The sequence below is a fragment of the Gallinula chloropus genome, assembly GCF_964237585.1.
Source record: "Gallinula chloropus genome assembly, chromosome: 3".
NCBI lineage: Eukaryota > Metazoa > Chordata > Aves > Gruiformes > Rallidae > Gallinula > Gallinula chloropus.
This window is the reverse complement of record NC_140087.1, coordinates 30,719,541-30,738,295: the sequence shown is the minus strand read 5'-3', so window position 1 is coordinate 30,738,295 and position 18,755 is coordinate 30,719,541. Positions and strand designations below refer to the sequence as shown.

Here is an 18,755-nt window from a genome sequence, read left to right as displayed (position 1 = left end):
TATTCTTTTTGTTTTCTGCCTGAAATATTAATCAGTTCCTCTGCTGAAATTTGAATGCATACTATAAAGAAAGCATTAGTTCAAAATTGTTAGATCCCAGTTTGTTTCTTACAGTTAAATTCAATATGGCAGGTTTTTTTTAAATAAAAAACTGGTTCAGTATCATACATTGATTTATACAAAACCTTGCTTTGAAGTTCCAGGCTTTTAATTGTATGGTAATGACACAGAAAAAATATTAGTCGTTCTAACGCCTTCTTTTTAAGCATTATTTTATTAACACTCATCATTGTCATGTCTGAGCACCAAGCAAACAACCATCACAGCAAGACATGCAAGCTAGCAGAGAGCTATGCACAGCTTCTTTACAGGAGGAGAATAGGGACAAATTTAACCTCAAGAAAAAAGGACTTGCACATCCCCTTTTGTACTTAGATAATGAGAACTGACAGCACACAGTTTGGTATTTGCAAGTGTATGGAGGTGATAACTTGACTTTTTTCAACGGTGGCTACAAGAAACAGCTCTTTCAACCTGGGAGTCACTGCTTAATTAAATCATGCAAGCTATCACTAAATTAAACGCATAAGGTAGACTCTTGTAAATGAAATCCTTTGTTAAGGCCCTTGGAAACTGCAAATCCAAATGCTTAGAGTTCTGTATCAAACTCCCGACTCCTACTAATGCAAAATACAGTCACTAAACTTACAATTCATGCAACTAAGTTACCTACCTGATTAAGGGTCTTGTTTCTACTTTCCCAATCACATCTTGAACAAATAACAATGTTTTTAAATTTGAATGTTTTATCAGACAAGGTAGATGTTCAGAAAAAGAGAAATCAATTCAGTTGCTTTTGTTTCTATGTAATTTTCCTGTTTGCTAGTTAAATTAATCATATAGGAGCTAAATTTTTACCAGTCTTTTGCATCACGGAAAACAGGAAAGTCAAACACAGTCTGCAACCTCTCTTATTCATACACAAATTACAATTCCTTCAGAATTTGATTATCATATATGTAAAGGCCAGTATTTCTGTTTAGCTGAAGGATAGTGTCTCTGTCTGTCACCTGCTGGAACTAGGCAACAGTAGCTCTTGGGTAACAAGAAACACAGGTAGAAAGTAGCCTTCACATACTTCATTCACTTCTCTTGTTGGCAAAACAGAAACAAGGAAACAGGATATATTTTGTCATGTTATTAATTATTTATCCATCAGACAATTCATGATAAAGAGAAAACAGTTACTCCCATAGATTAAAATTAACGCAGTCAAGATACTACTATAAGTCAGTGCAGAAGAAAGTGTCTTCATTTTTAATAAAGTCTAATAGCCAGACAAACAACATTAAGACATTTTTTGGTTTCTGATGTTTGTTTTCTTTCACATAGTGCCCAGCATAACTAGGTCACCTGGGGAGATAAGACACCTCTTTTTTGTTTATTTTTCTAAAACTTTTAGAAGTACTCATTTTCAAATACTTTATGTGACTACGTACATTTGCTCATAAAAACCAACTGTTCTCTGGAATCCATTTACACCTTGGATAGTAACTTTATCTCTTCTTTCACCCAAGTAATAGACATTCAGCATACCTGCATTTGTTCTGTTTCCGGTTTCTCGGCTGCCTCTGTTAGTTTCTGTAGAACTAAGTATTTGTTATCAGCCACTGATGTAAACAAGAGCTTCAGATCATTCTACAGGAGACAACAATGACACATTATAGACAATCACAGCACAAACAAAATGAAAAATATTATACATTCCAAAACGTTTAAAGCATTACAGTGTATGATCTCAACACTAAGGCATAAAAAATATTTAACACTGGAAGCACCAGTGAACATTTCCCCACCTCCCTTTTTCTGCTTTTCTCCACATGGACAGCTTGAGATAGAAAGGTCTTATAGAGTAAAAGGATGGCTTAAAGATGGTCAGAAAGATGGAAATCAGTATTATGCTTTCTATTTTACCACAGTTAATATAAACAGTGTAGTAGTCTATCATTTATGAAATTATAAAATGTGTAGAGTGGAACTCTAAAATTCCTTTTTCTCCTTTGAGAACTGTAGTCAATCACTTCATTTATTGCAATGCAAGCAGGGTGAGAGCATGGGATGAACAATCAGCAATAACTGCAAGAGTTACAGAAGGCTTCTAGCAGAGAGTTTAAATTTTGGATCTTGATTCGAGTACCAAGTTTTGCATAGCCTAAGAAGTTTGATTTTCAGTAAAAACCTGTGAGAAATTGTTCTTTGATTTGGTATCAAAAATTCTCATTGCTTTGTGAATCACACCCTTTATATTCCCATTTGACATGTACCCCTATTAATTCCTTCAGATAGGTATCATACCTTGAAAGTCACTATTTGCTGGAGCCTTCCTTTCATCTGATGGCATCTCTGGTTTACTACTGACTCCAGTAAGGTCAGTCTTCTCAGGAGACAGTCCAAAGTACCTTCTATAATATCCCTATTATCACCGTTCTCAGGAAATATTTGAGCAAATAAGTTCTTGTTTTTATCCATTTCTTCTGTTACCTCTTTGATTTCTTTGGCAAGAGACTGATTTTGTAGAAAACAAAACAAGGCCACAATTAGACATTCCAGAAAGGAAGCAAGTGTATTGCCATAACCATTGCCAGTTTTGCAGCGAGACAGTGGCTTTGCTACACTCTTAACATACGCACACTAGACAAAGCTATGCAGCTACAGTATTTCTGTTAACCCCCCGAGACTGCTCTGAAGAAAAGAAGTGCTGAAATGAAATTACCCTGCCCAAATAAGGGCTTCAGGAAGCAGAAATCCACATAGCTGGTGAAAAACTCTTTCCTTCCCTCTCTCTGAGTCCATTCCTCCCTCTTTTTCATTTCATTTCAATACTATAGTATCCTAATATTTAGCAAATAAGTTCAACAGAAGAAAGACTCTATGCTTAATTCTCTTCTGACCAGGCAATAACTTGCGTCAGGTGCTGCTTTCTGCAACATTCTCAACAGTGAGTAAAGTTACTTTTAATTAGTAGCAGCATACTGCAATTATCTAGAGATTATGACTGCAACACACCACTTATCGAGGATTCTAATACTTTCTAAATGCTACATAAAATGCATCCTTATTGGCAATTTAATGAAAATCTTATTCACAGATTCCTTACTTCTTGCTTGCAGAGGTATGTTTCTGTTTCTTCCTCTGGCAACGGAGCTGTAGCAACAAAGACCTGTTCTTCCACACCATCTAGCCACAAGGAGGTGGCTGTGACACCATCATACAGCTTCTGTTCAAGATGCAGGCCCTCCTCCATCCAGCCAGCCTGGGTGAAAGGAACCACAGAAGTCGAGAGAGGAAGAACAGGACACTCTAACATCTCATATTTGGGAAAGGGATGGATTTCCAGCTAGAGGAATTATCATTGTAAATGTGGTTCTGCTGGAAGATAGGTGTAAAGGCAATTGAAATGTTACCTCAGATGACACATCTTCAAAGGTCTGATTCAGTTCAACCAATACTGGTGACACTGAGGATTTATCCTCACCCTGCCCGTCTTCCTTATACAAAGGCATTCCTGAGAGCAGTCTGTTTGGTCTACTGTAAAGCTGCTGAGAGAGAGGTACTGATTAGAGTGCTTCTACCACACAGCACTGTGATTCTGTGATTCTGTGATTAGGCATGAAATTCAGCTAAACAAATTCTGCTGCTGACTGAGGATATTGCTGTGCTAATCTGTGACTGTTCTGTCAAGAATATCTTGAACACAAAATTTCTCAACAGGAGGGTCACCAGAAGTGCTTTTGGATAGAGTTAGCGCTAATTTATTTTTACCAAAAAATAATTACTTTCAAATGAATACCAGATATTTAGAACTTATGAAGAATAGTGGGCATGGGTCTATTAAAAATAAAATGGATTATGTACTTTAATATAGAACTTGGATGGTTCCAAATTTAATTGATTAATCTCTGCTTATTTCAGCAAAAATTATGTTGCTGAAATCACTTGCTGCTTTGTCACATACTCATAAAAACCAAGAATGGAATGTAACTGATGAACTCAACCTGAAATGTACTAGTTTTTCCTTTTAAATTGTCAGGAGAGTTGTCACCAAAGTACTGGTCAATTTCAGAGGAACAATTTATTATAGAATTATCCTGGGTTAGATAAGCAGATTCTTCCTTTCTAGTTGGTTCACAGAATCACAAGTTTGGAAAAGACCTTTAAGATCAAGTCCAACCGTTCCCGTCCTACGCTAAACCATATCCCTAAGTACCTCATCTACCCTTATTTTAAACACATCCAGGGATGGTGACTCAATGCCCTCCTTGGGCAGCCTGTTCCAGGCCCTGACAACTCTTTCAGTAAAAATTTTTTCCTAATCTGAAGCTGCCCTGGCACAGCTTTGTGCCATTTCCCCTTATCCTGTCACCTGGCTGAAGAGACCATCACCCACCTCTCTACAACCTCCCTTCAGGTAGTTGTAGGTGGTGATAAGGTCTCCCCTCAGCCTCCTCTTCTCCGAGCTAAATAGCCCCAGCTCCCTCAGCCACTCCTCATATGAGGGCTAGGCACCTTCACCAGCCTGGTTGCCCTTCTCTGGCCTCGCTCAAGGACCTCAATGTCTTTCTTATGGTGAGGAGCCCAGAACTGGACACAGTAATCAAGGTGCAGCCTCACCAATGCCAAGTACAAGGGCACAATCACCTCCCTAGACCTACTGGCCACACTACTTTTGACACAAACTGATTCATCTCAATGCTAGTGCAATTCAAACCCCTTTGACCAAGAGCAGTACTAGTGCTAATATTTAATAGCTTTTCAAAGCATCACAAACCCAGTTTTTCCATATTCTTTGCATGAAGTGTATCACTTTAATGTCTCTGCGATGTACAGACTGTACCTCATGTTGTGACAACTGCTGTCATAGAGAAAATGCAAAGAGAAATTTAAAATATCTACCAGCTGTTCTTGTTCCAACGCTTTCTGGAGAAGGCTCTGCTTGGTATTGAATTCCTGATTCAGACTTTCCCATTTCATCTTCATCTGTTCTTCAGGTGACGGCTTCTCCCCTTCCAATGCTAATTCCTCAGATATTGTATCAGTCTTCTCACTGAATGGTAAGATGCATAGAAATTTAAGAACTGGAGAAGTTTTAACAGCATAAGGTGTTTATTTCTTCTTTCAATTAGGAAATTCTACATTTAAATTGCTACTTTTTAAAGCCTTTTCTTCTTTCAGATAAGACAAGGGCTGATTTGTAAAGGCAACAAGTTCTTGACTGATGGGATAAAATGTACTTTCTAAGAAACTGCTTAGACTTGCAAGTACTCACACTAAGAATGAGCGCCCCCCCCCTACAGACTGAATGTAAACTACATTGAAACATAACTTTTAAATAAGCTTTCTTCAGAGGATGAAACTGAAAAAAAATTATTGGTCTCCTACCCCACTTCTCTCAACATGCCAGATATATCCTGATCTTTTAATGCTGGACAAGCACTTGAGTTTAGCTTTGTTAAATAGTGAATGAACTTCAACATTTTCTGTTTGTTTGTGTGGTTTTTTGTTTATTTTCATGGTATAACATGTTATGACAGAAGGAAACTTCAAAAAGGAGGAGATAAGTACTTTCTGGCATTATAATAAAAAATCACATTGAATTAATGCAAATGCTGAGGAAAAGAATTTATTGAGTATAGTTTACACCCCCTATGCATAGGTCTTTGTTTTACTGCCTTACAGTAGTAATCTTTCAGGTTCTAGGCTTTAGTATGCTGGCGGAACCAAAACAGTGCTCATTTCTACTGATATACCTCAATGAAGTGTTTTAATCCAAGGACTGTCTGCTCCTTGATTCTCAAGGACTACATTGACAGTATGATGTTATTTTCTTCTGCTTTCTCTAGGGCAGAAGTCTCTCCGAGATGGAGCTGGGGCTTTTATCTACTTCCCACAAATGGACAATTGGGTAAGAAAATAACAACCAAAGATGAAATTTGAAATCCACAAGTCTTAAAAAAGAAAAATATTCACTACTCGCAGAAAAAATAAAATTAAGCAATGAGTATTTCTTCTGGGAAGATGTGGTTTCATTGTCAGACTACCGTATTTTAGAGATCAGCTATGATTCACACATTAGTGCTGGACCAGAAAGCTGCAGTAACTGATCTTGACTATAGTAACTTGTCTGATGAATCCTATTAGGTTATAATCTCAGTGTGATGCTTGATAATAATAATAAAAGGAATTTCTAAATGCTTAAAGTGATCTGTTAGCACAGAACAGTTTGTGTAATTATATTATCAGACCACTGAATTATAAGCGGGGCCTCCAGTACCCTATGTGCTATTTAAAAAAAACCCAAACAAATATTAGAGGATTATATGCAGAGAAGTGATGCAAACATCAGGATAACAAAGCACAAAGTCAGAGAGATTTGCTTTGCAGAATAATACATGAAAGCACACCTCATACGCAGGCCTTCGGGAACACTTTGCTGTGTCAGGATTTCTTCCCCACGACACGCTACTGACCGAAGCAGATTCTTCTGTTCTTCTAGCTCTAGTTCCAGCTCCTAGTACAGAAAGTTACAAAAACCCAAACAAACCCTTAACAGATTGGTTTTGCCTTTGAAGGATATGTCTACATTGCATAACTGTCATGCAAAGATAGCAGAGTTATTTCTGATAAGGCTTGCTTGAGCACCAAAACCAGTGCAAAATCTCCACCCAGGGACACAGAGAAATTGGGTACATAAACTGGGTGGTTGAAATAACTGGCTAATGCAATGTAGTTTCTGGAACCTAAGCTAGTGAGGATGTCTGTGTATCATTCAACACAACATACTTCATAATGTGTGCATCTTTGCTTCTATAAAGACAATATTGATTACTGCTACTGATGAACAATGGAAATACAGAGTGGTTACGTGAGCTGACTGTGGTCCCTCAGGATATCTAGTTTTGCCTGACTGTTACAGATATAAAATACTGAGCTCAGATGCATCATTCATTACAAGAACACTGACTAAGAAACAGTCTAATAACAAAGATTTCAGTGGAAATATTAAGAATGGCTTAGCTACAGTGTTAAGCACACTCTAAAGACAAATAAAAGAAATGCAAACCACCAACTTTCTGTTGCTGCAGGGTGCTCTGCTGCTGCTGTGAGCGAGTGCTTCTTGCTTGTGCCAGCCATTCTTGGACACTGGGGCTCTGTGAGGAAACAAAGTCCAGATCGCTCTCCTCCTTTTCTTGTAATGATCCCTGCTTTAAAGAGAAAAAAGAAAGATTTTACAAATTCTCTTACATTGTTAAAGATCTGGCAGGTCTAGCTCATCACCTCAAAACCACATGTAGTGCCACCTTCTGTCTCTCAAGATGCTGGTTCACATAAATCCTGATGTGAACAATGACTTTAGATTTCTTACTGCTCCTGGCCATTGGTTACTAGCAATGGAGCATTCCCAAAAATGTAAAAAAAAATGCCCCGTGGCACCTGGCAGCATCAGCGACCAGAGATCAGAGACCACATGTTTCCGAAGACTGTTCTGCTTCTCCAAGGTAAGGAGTCAATGGATTGTTTTAGTCGGATTAAGGCCAATTTTATCGGTTGTCATTCTGGTCAAAATTAATCAAGTACATCACTGCGTGTAGTTGGCAGAAACACAGTCAGTTATGTTATGAACAGTAAAGACATTAAGTGACCAAACAGCAGAATGTTACAATAGAACAGCAAAAGCAAAAATCTCTTTGCTTCATACTTCTATCATTATGTTTTTCCAAGATGAGTTATTGGACAGGCCTTCTGTGTAAGCAAAGCAAAAAAATAGCAAATGCCTTAATAGTTTCAAAACCTGCTTTATCCACTTCTTGACTTTGGAAATCCATTTTAGCTGTGAATTTAAATTATTTTAGCAGCCAATGTATTCAAACTCAGGGATTTTAGCACATCAGGCCTAATGTTACAGACATGCTTCTTGTGCATCTGGCTACTTAAATCTACATACCTCTCTGGATTTATGTAATGGTTCTTGCAGACACATGATGACTGTAGAGTTTGTGTATTTGGGATTTTTTTTAAAGCTTCAGGAGCTAAAGCTGGGGCTTAATTCCTGTCCCATTTTCTCTATATACCTCATTTTTGTAGCATTCATATTTTGCCCATGATTCAGCTCACATTCCAAATAGACCAAGAGCATCAAATGGTTCAGACATAACAGAAGGCTCTTAAAAACCCCACCAAACACATTCCACCATCCAAAATCCCCTCTGCTTCAATTCAGTCAAGGACCAGCAGGGTCAAGGGTGGCTGAGGAAAGAAACTCCTCTTGCCTCATTTGGTGTTCCTTATGCTAACAATTGGAATGGACCTCTGCCACCCTGGCACCAGGCACTGATGCAGAAGAGTTAGGCAGAAGTTAGGTAAAGGTCTCAGTTTTGGGGGATGATGAGTATACTGGAGTTGAAAGGAATAATTAGAGTATATAAACTGTAAGAGGAGCAAAAGAAGCAAGTAGGCTTCTAGAGCTGGAAAGAACTATTATCCCCTGCTCTATATAATAGATTTTTTCATTAAGGATTCAGTTTGGAGGCAAACTGTGATCCTTGACAAATTCTAGGAAAGCCGACGTGGTTGGAGTGTGAACAATGTCATTAAAGAATACCAGATTATGCAAAGAAAACATTAGGTGAGGGATAAAGAGGTTCTAGTACTTTAATCTTTCTATTACAAATGAGAGAAAAGATAAGCTTTCTGTAAATTGTAAAAAAAAAAAAAAATCTGCTTTATTTTATACTCTTGAGGGACAATAGCTGTTCAATTTATACATTCACTGAGAGAATAGCATCTAGTTCTTTACTGCATTTGGACAGCTGATTCAGTTCAGTTTGATTTTAAGTTTCTCTGGGAAGAGGGTTGAGAAGTAACAATTCTGCAGTTATATTAAAAGAAATAAATAGTATTCCTACATTTTCTGAAATACCAGAGTATTGCTGGGTTATTTGTTTGGTTATTTTTTTAACCGCAGAATACAGTCTACTACTTTCTTTTATGAGGAGACTATTTATTTTTATTGTCATGAATGTTAGTAGATAACAGTAATAAGGCAATATGTTGTATATTTTTCAAAGTGCTTGAAAAACGCTGCATTTGGAATCAGGAAACTGGAATTCTACAGATCCAGCAGTTTCACTGCTTTATTTTATGAATAAAAAAATCAGTGTCTCAGTATTTTTTCCATATAATTAGTGACATTAATTCATTAAAAATAGAAGGAAAAATGAAATTGCTGGAAGGAAATCACAGAATTTCATATTGGCTCCTCAAAATCCTTCTGCCACAGTAATAATAGACATGACGAAATATCACATTAAGAAAAACAAAGCTCAAGCGTCTTTCTGATGGTCTTACAATACAGCTTGCAAGCTGGTCTATCCTCTGGGCAATTACAAGGTTATCAGTACATCTAGAGATAGGTATAAGTTTGATTTTCTTACACACGTGAGCAACGCTGCTGTTAGCACATAATATTTCTCAGGGTTAGTAATGGCAGTGAAGAGAATGCATTTTTGGGCATCTGATGCTATGAGCCTCAGTCTGTAAGAAATTTCTTATTCCCAAGTGTTTGGGAAAAGGCATTACAGAATTTCTCATTTGGAAAAAAACTGCTTGATGAAAATTTGAATGGCCTACACCGATTTTTTTTTCATGATCCATAAGTGAAGTCCAAAAAAAAAGGCTTGCAATTTATAAAGCAAATTAAGCCTTGCATACACGTAGCATCTAAAATGACTATTTTGTTGGGGATTTTTATATTAGAAAAGCATCCAAAAATCTGTTTTAAAAGTTTAAGTAAACTAAATCACAGCAATGTATTTTAAACTGCAGTACATTTTTAAATGCACCATGCATATTTTAAAATGAAGCAATAAAGTCTATAATGCCTTTTCCTTTCACAAGTAATCTATCAGTTTATATTATTATATGCCTTCATGCTGTTGATAACACTTGTCATTTATATAATCATGAGGTTTAATATGCAAAAATAACATTAAACTTATTTCATTGTAGGGGCAATAGGAATAAATACCTATGTTTTTTCCTTCCTTTTGTTTTTTTCATTGATAGGTGCTCAGGTTTTTTGTGGGTTCTTTTTTGTTTGTTTGTTTGTTTTTTGTCGTTTGTTTGGTTGGGTTTTTTGTGTGTTTTTGCCTTGTTTTTTTCCCAGGGTGTTCTTTCTGAGAAGCTATATTAAGTTTTATAGTTACCCAGTTGCTTCAGACTAAAAATAGTTCTTAGCATGTCAAATGACTTTTCAAGCTAACCTCTCAGTAGACTTTAATCTGCATTACAAGCTAGAAATCTTTGAAGCTTATTATGTTTAATTTGCACAGCAAAGCCCAGAAAAGAAGTAAAAGGAAAGGAGGGGGAGGGAGTCACAGCAGGGCAATCAAACTCAAAAGCAGTCAGTCACATTACATGGTTGGGTTTCTTGTATGTATTCGGTTCTCCACAGGCTAGTTTAACCTAAAGAATGACCAAAACCAAACATTAAATAAAAGGAATGAGTGGCAATAAACAGACCAATGCTCCTAAGGAATAGAAACCTAGGACAAGACTGAGGTTAAATGTATCCCAGTTTATATAATATTTTGTTTGGTGTAATTATGCCACTGAATATTAGTTGTATTTAACAATATTTCTTTAGGGTGATGCTATCTGTGGCATTGTGCACGCTGTATGGAGAAAACATGTATTTAGGGTTGTTCTTTTGTTGGGGGAGGCATCCTACTCCAGAGCACATGCAATCTAAAGGGATTTGGAACAGGAGTAGAGTATATCCAGATCAAGTTAATCATCTGTCTACTTAATAAATATTATTGTCTTTCATTGAAGATAGTAAGGTACAGATAATTTCACTATGTGTTGCTGCTAGCTTGAAAATTATAAGCCAACACTTGCCAGGCTGTTCTTTATTTTGGAGAGTAATTCCATTTACTAGTTAAAGATTATTAGCTCAAACTGAATCAGTAAAATATTTTTTTCTTCTTTTCCCTGTTGCATAAAACTATGAAATCACCAAACTCCTGCCCACCATGAAGCCAGTTGGAAAGAGCCACTTACCCGAATGTTGATCTGTTTGTCATGGAGTACTCGTTGCAGCTCCAGCAAGCTGCCCTTCAGCGTCCTGAGCTTCACAGCCAGCTGCTCTGCCTCATCCTTGGTGTGAGCCTTCCCCTCCATAAGCAAGTTCTCGTTGTGCACAGACAACTCTGACAAGGCTACCACCTTCTGCTCTATTTCAACCAGCATGTTCTGCAGCAGCAAAAACAAAGAAGCAAATTCATACATTTTCCAGTACCTGTTACACTTTCTGGCAAGAAGACCTGTGGCCTACCTCACCCATCGCCAAGCTAAGGGCTAGCCATATTATCATTGCTTTGCCTTCCAGTCCTTAGGAATACGCTTGCAAATGTTTACATTTGCCATTTCTATTTGTAACCTTTTTCAAAATAAGAAATTGAAAAGTTATTTGAAACAAAGGATTTGTTGTAGAAGAGATGCCCTTTATTTGCAAATTAAAAGTAACAGTGGCTAAAATGCTAGACTGACATCCATAATGACAAGAAACAGAGCATGCAGCTAGCTTTACTTCTTCCCTATTCTTTCATGTACATTTAGTGAAATGCTTCCTACCTCCTCCTATGTGTTGCTCTGGCTGTGTTGATAAGCTTCTCTTCTCACTATTTGCTCTTTCTGATTGGTGCATGATGGACTTAAGGATTTCTGTATAATCCTCTTTAGTCTAAAGAGAGACTTAAAGTGACAAATCTCCGGCATGTTTATTCTCAAAAGCTACTTTCCTGACATTCCATTAACTATTGATGTATTCAAGACATAGTGCATATTTTGGTTTTCTGAACTCAAAGCTTATACAATTCTTGCTCAAAAACCTAGCCTAACATCAAATGTTTTTGTTTCCCTAGCAACCATTAAATATAAATTTATAAATATTTCTTCTGAAGGAATGTGTACAGGATAACATGGGCAGAGTCCATAAAACATGGAAAAAATATAGGACTTTATATACGCTTACTGCATTATGATTTGAAGAGCCAGCGAAAGAACAGCAGTATTAACTTTTCCACAAAGTTATCTGTTCTTTTTAATGTTGTTTCCTACAGATGATATTAAAAAAATTTACTCCTTTCTTTAAGTCCATGGGGTTAATTAATCTATATGTAACAAAGAGCTCCCAAGGATGGGTGATGAAAGAACACTTGAGACTGAACAGACTGAAAACTCCAATAATGAAGAAGTGTCAGTGGAAATTTAACCTGATGTTTAATTCACTGGACTTTTATGAAACTTAACTTCAATTTATCCTAAAATAGTTGAGATCATCATTCTTTAAGATGAAAAGAAATCTTTTGTCCTTCTGTCTGTTGTTATAATAAAAAATATAAGATAGACAATGATAAAGTTCTAAACTTACATTTAAAAAATAAAAACCTCCCACTAATTTGAGAATGCGGATGTTATGATTGATCCAAACCTTTTTAATAAAAGTATATGCAATTACTCCTATTGCAGCAAAACATTTTTCCTCAGCTGTTTTTGTATTCTGGGCTGATTGATATTAAATTCATAAAAACAGTAGCTACTGATGATTATGCTTTACTTTTGCATGTGGGTAGGGATTAATCCTGAAGAAAACATCCCACTGTCCCAGTCACCACTCCCAGTGGGAGTGGGTTCTTCAGCTGGAAAAGGAGTAAAGAGTGCACTGCAGGTGCTTTCATACTTATCAAGTGAGCTGTTCAACAACTCCAGCTTGAGTAGAGCAAAAACAGTATGTAAAACAAATAAAAGGCCTTTAAAGGAAAACAAAATGCCCTCTGAACGTTGTAGAGCTTCAAATGTTCTTGCAGTCAGGATACCTTGTTTTCCTACTGCTATGTTTACATGCACTTTCTAAGAAGAACAAGCTATACTTTATTTCACTAACCACTGATGAGGCTAGTTAAACATATATGACGTGCTAAGGAGCTCAAAAACTTCTACCCCACTAACACGCTTCATCTTCCCACTCAATAATAATTTTAGTGTTAATGCTCTATATTTGCCTCCTCATTCAGATAAAGCTATGTGCATCCTGTTTATCAAAACTTTACAGGACTGATTATTTTACCTGACAGTCTACCAGCTGTGCTTCCATGTCCATTGGTTCCTCAGCAGTATCCAGAGCAGTGTCCAGTGTTGCTCGGGTATTGAGTAACCAGTGGTCAAGTTCATCAGCTTCACAACGGTACCTTTGAAGAGCCTGCTCTTGTCGCTGTTCTTCCAGCTGCTCGTTCAGTTTTTCCTAGAGGAAAAAAAAAAAAACCAAAAAACCCACTGATTTTACTTTCTAAAAGAAATTCACCACAATAGTCACTTTTAAAAAATAAGGCCTTTCTTTCACAAGTTGGATACCTTTACAAAATACTATTGCTTTCAATCTATGAGCATGCTTTTCTGGTGACTGAAATTCTGTTTCAGTTCAGTTACTGTATTTCGACTTCCTTCATTTAATCTCTGCTATCACAGCCCTCTAAAAGTGAGGCCTTTTCTGCCTCCTCTTGCTCGCCTTTTGGTTTCCCCTACACTGATTCAATTTGTTCAACTAGCACAGCATTGTTTGCTTAGGGAGAAAGATGCACGGGGACACAGAGCTAGGCATGGGCTGCAGGGGAAGGAGAGCAGCTTCGTCTTTTTGGCAGCAGCAGCAGGCAGTTGGATAGGTTTGCTGTCTCAAGAGAGGCATGTGAGAGATTTTTCAAGGACCCAACAGAATACTGATGGGCCTTTGGTGTAGCCACTGTGTGTAAAGAGAAGACTTAAAAGCTGACTACTTTGTCTGGCCTCAGAGGATCCCTGTGCCATGGGGATGTGGAAGCTCCAATGGCTGCTGCAGCAGCTGCTTTGCAACAACTGACTCCCTCGCTCCATCCGCCAACTTGTCCATCCATTAGAAAGACAGGGAGTGACCAGCAAGACTCTCTCAACCTTTAATAGTGTCTTATGAATTTCAACACTGGCTGAACAGATAAACCAAGAGAGTGGTGATCAGTGGCACAAAGTCTAGTCAGAGACTAGTAATGAGCCTCAGCAAGTTTACTGGTAACACAAAATGGGAGGAGTGGCTGATACACCAGAAGGCTGTGTTACCATCCAAATAGACCCTGACAGGCTGAAGAATGGGCTGATAGGAATTTCAGGAAGCAGAACAAAGGGAAGGGCAAAATCCTGTACCTAGGGAGAAACAACCCCAGGCAACTGTACATGCTGGAGGCTGACCAACTAGAAAGCAGCTTGGCAGCAAAGGACCCAGGGTTCTGGTGGACATTAAGTGGAACGTAAGCCAGCAATGGGACACTGTGGCAAAGAAGGCTAAAGGTAACCTGGACCACACAAGGAGGAGTGTTGTCAACAGCCTGAGGGAAGTACCATACTCCACAGCTTGAGTACTGTACCCAGCTCTGAGCTTCCCAGTACAGGAGAGATACAGAGCTCTGAAGAGAGTAGAAAGAGTTTCAGGTATAAGAAACAGATAGAATGGGATGGCCAGAGGATACTTAGATGTATCAGATGTCATGGAACCTAAGCTCGGTGCAAATGGTACGGAGCAAGGGGAGAAAACCTTACTGGATCTGACTGGGATGAAGTTAACTTCATTGCAATCTGTAAAGTGCAACTGTGGCAAAATCTGTGCTGGTAACACAGAAATATTTTAGCTATTGCTGAACAGTGCTTGCACAGCATTAAGTACTTCCCCTCACAAAGGCCCGTAGGCTGGGGGTGGGAAAAAGGATGGGAGACGGTACAGCAAGAACAGCTGACCTGAACTGACCAAAGGGATATTACATAGCATATGAGATCATGCTCAGTAATAAAAGCTCAGGGAAAGCGGGAGGAGGGGCACTTGTGGTTATGGAATTCGCCTTCGTAAGCAATCATTAAAAATGTGCTGAGACCTTAATTTCCGGGAAAGAGGCTAAATGTCTTCCTGCTGATGGGGAAGTACTGAATAAGTTCCTTCTTTTCCTTTGCTTATATGTACAGCTTTCCCTTATCCTATTAAGCTGTTTTTATCTTGATCCATGAGGGGTTTTTGCCTGCCTTCTATTTTTTCCCCATCCCATGGCAGAGTGGAGTGAGGGTTGGTGTTTGGCTGCTCACCGGGGTCCACACAGCATACTTCTGTAGGGCAAATCTGACATGTATTTGCAGGGCAAACCCCTCACACAGGGACGTGTTTGCACAGCTTTTCCAAATGCTTCATTTTAATGGGAAAATAAATAATTGCATGCTAGAATAATTTAAAAATAATGATAGTTCTTAAGTGTCTTTAATCTAGAACTCAACAGTTCTCAAGCTCTAGTTACTTAAATTAGGTCCACAAAAAAGAACAATATTACCAACCCACACTCTCAACAGCAAAATGTTTTCATTACTTGTCCTATCTATATTTCTATCTATACATCCCTGCAACATTCTGTGAAATCAGAGCAATGAAGCACGCAGTTTGTATTACTGAATACTGTCTACACACCATATTTTATTTCTTAGCCAGGATTATCAAGGAATACTTGTGCTACTTTATCAAAGCAACTGTGAAATCCTAACCATGGTTAAGAGTAGTATATTAGACTCATGCTTTATCTTGAAATTATTAGTTAGCACCTCCTTGTAAGTACTATCAAGAAGTTTTTAAGATCCTGTAAGGTGTGCAAGCTGTAAACAGTAAGATCCCCTTTCTACTTCCAGCTCCTTATTTTTACATAAGAGACAAAAGTGGCACTCAAAATCTGGAATATGATCCAAAAGACACATTCTTAAACAGGATTTTTTTGTACCTCTAATAGTTGCCGTTTTCCCGATGCCTTCATTCGAATTGTGGCCATTCGTTCTGCCAAGACCGTGAGTGTGGACTGCAATGCCAGCTGATCAGCAGCTTCTGCATCCAGTGGTTCTGAAACCAGTTCCTGGGCTAATGATGTCTGAAGCTCAGTGATTTCTTCTTGCAACATTAAAATCTCATCCATCAAAGCCTATTTAGAAATGAGAACAGAGAAAGCATCTCTTACTTTATTCTCACAGATACATGAATCTAAAGTATAGGGGCCTAGATAAAATTCAAGATAACTGTCCCACAGGAACATGAGGAACCATGAGTAGTACAATATATCACAGCTCATTTGGTAGAGTCACAATTCAGAGGGACCAGGTCCTGCTTTTCGATGCTCAAGCTAGGGTCTGAAAACTAAAATACAGATTTAATATACTTCTTGAATTTCAAACATATCACAGGAAGGAATTATTTTGGAAATATTACACATACAGATTTATTCTGACAACAAATTTTCTGGAGGGTATTCTAGTAGATACAGCGAAGATAATCAATAAGTGAGTGAGTGTATTTGTGAGAGAAATTGGGGCATGAGCCTGAAACTTTCTAAATGGAGAAAGAAAATCCACCAATTATTGTAAACATCCAGAAATTAAGTCCATTGTTTAAAAGAAGTTCCTACTACCATTCTTATCCTATAAATCAGTTGCCAGGATACCTACAAAAGGATGCTGCATTACCAATGCCTTAGAGAAGATACTTAACTTTCAGGTCTTATAATATATACACATTGGATGCACAGGACATCACACAGTGCTACAAAAGCCAAATGTTACAATTTTCAGATCATGGAGTTTCTCCTGAAGTGAAAACCGATCCCAACAGACACTTGAAAGCTATCAGACAGAAGGCTTCAATATTTACAAGTTGTATGCATATCAGATATGTTACTTGATGAAGTATTATCTTATTATTCAGACCATCATTTCTCAAGACTTCCCTTAGGAGAGCATTTTTTGTGTGCTTTGATCTGTTTTTGTTTAACAAGGCAAAAATTGTATTTAGATCAATTTACAATGCCGCACTATTGATTATGATCTTAGTAAATTTGGGAACATTCTAAATAGTCCAATATATGCTAGTAGCACTGATGCTGAAGAAGAGTGTGTGTAGGTGTAACTGAACACCCCATCTGTGACAAAAGATTTTGCTGAAAATTTCGATTGGACAAACACATATGATCTATTCTGATTTTTTTAAAGGCTCCTTATTCCCCCCATTACACCTATCCTTAGAACAACAGGAAGTACAGAAAGGCAAGACATACAGTTAAGAGGGAAGATTCATACAAATAATACTTCTTTTTAAGGAACTGAGCTATGTTTATATAAATAATGTATGTTTTTTGAGGTACCACTATATTAAAAAAGAGACCTAAATGTATAAAGATAACACATGCTCTCTGTTTCTCATATATGAGTCTCTACCTGATGTTCAGCCATCTGGGTCTCTGGGCTTTTGGCTGGTTCCAGAGTCTCATTTAGTTTTATCTCAGTGGTCTCCATTTTTGTGGATATGGACTGGAGTGTATCCTGGTATTTCTGTTGACGCTCAAGAGCTTCATAGAGGGTACGCTGCTTTTCACTGATCTGAAAAGGAATGGAAAGTATAAATTCTGACCTCTGATACAGGATTTGCTCTTTCTTCTGATTCATACATACCTAGGCTTATAAGATTAAACCAGAAAACTTGCAATACATTTTTGAAAGTACAAATTATAAAACAAAACGTTCACATTAAAATTATTTATCTGTTTAAACATTGTCAGTCAAATCCGAGGTTCTGTAACTGAAAAAAAAATGACTACAATGAGCAGGCAAAACCTATGTACATTCTCATTCCTTATTTTAGATGTTATGCACTCAAATGTGCACAATTTGCAAGGAGCACATTTCTTAATACCCCATTATAGCTACCGTGCCTCTCCAAATATAATGCTTTTAAAATACACAGCACATGATCAAACTTTTACTGTCTTCATACATCACTGAATCTTATGCCGCGCTACTATCTAGAAACATGTGAAGCTGTCCCAGTATTTGCAGAATCTGAACTATGGTCTTTTTTGTCAACTCATACAGCATGAGAAGATTTCTCTTAGGCTATGGAATATAGTCTGACAAGGGCCAATATTTCTTAAGGTAACTATCATCCTTAATGTCTTTTTAGTTTTTCTTAATCAAGGTCCATCCTCCATAGGCATTCAAAGAACAAACCCAGTGTAATAAAATATCACAGCCATCTATTCTTGCTACCACCTGGAAACCAAGAACTGCTGAGATTAATGTTAGTTGAGCCAGTTCTTTGCATTTTATTCCTACTTTGACCCCTCTAGATGAAGACTTACCACATTTTTTAGTGTTTCCCAAGAACGCTGCAAATCATCCAATTTGGCACTAGCAGCTGATTCTAAGCCTGGTTCATAAAACTCCTGGGTGGCTGAAGTGCTGGGTTGAATTTTAGCAGCTTCTGTCTGCAACTGTTCAGCAGATAAGGCTTGGTAATAAGCAATGTCCTACAAGCATGAAGCACATTATTGCAGTTTCAAAATTAAAGGTACTGTGAAAGAATATACATACTGCAGCACTGCATATGTCCATTAAAATAAAAGCCACAAATCCAAAATCACAAGGAAACCTCTGAGCAACACCCCAAATAAATACTTAATAGGTGTAAACTGAGTATGGTTTGGAGCTTCACCACCATGAAGACTGTGGATCCTTTTTTTCATGTTCATATTAGCTAGGAGGCACATGAGGCAACTGTGGACAGACATAGAAAGACTGGGAGGGGAGTGCTACAAGTGGGA

The 18,755-nt window shown here is 37.8% G+C and overlaps 1 protein-coding gene across 5 annotated transcripts in view; it reads right to left on the bottom strand.

The window, feature by feature from the left end:
* SYNE1 (spectrin repeat containing nuclear envelope protein 1) overlaps positions 1–18,755 on the bottom strand; it is a gene marked incomplete at its 5' end in the record, with an annotated part of 299,290 nt that overhangs the window by 73,535 nt on the left and 207,000 nt on the right. For 4 of the 5 annotated variants that reach the window (XM_084262132.1, XM_084262136.1, XM_084262135.1 and 1 more), the window contains 12 exons: positions 1,597–1,698; positions 2,356–2,565; positions 3,158–3,313; positions 3,465–3,599; positions 4,954–5,104; positions 6,462–6,568; positions 7,128–7,262; positions 11,119–11,310; positions 13,187–13,360; positions 15,894–16,088; positions 17,374–17,535; positions 18,294–18,461. In XM_084262132.1, the coding sequence (XP_084118258.1) occupies positions 1,597–1,698; positions 2,356–2,565; positions 3,158–3,313; positions 3,465–3,599; positions 4,954–5,104; positions 6,462–6,568; positions 7,128–7,262; positions 11,119–11,310; positions 13,187–13,360; positions 15,894–16,088; positions 17,374–17,535; positions 18,294–18,461 (1,887 nt within the window). Of the gene's footprint in view, positions 1–1,596; positions 1,699–2,355; positions 2,566–3,157; positions 3,314–3,464; positions 3,600–4,953; positions 5,105–6,461; positions 6,569–7,127; positions 7,263–10,473; positions 10,522–11,118; positions 11,311–13,186; positions 13,361–15,893; positions 16,089–17,373; positions 17,536–18,293; positions 18,462–18,755 lie in introns of all 5 variants that reach the window. The other variant, XM_084262133.1, reaches the window with a different exon arrangement.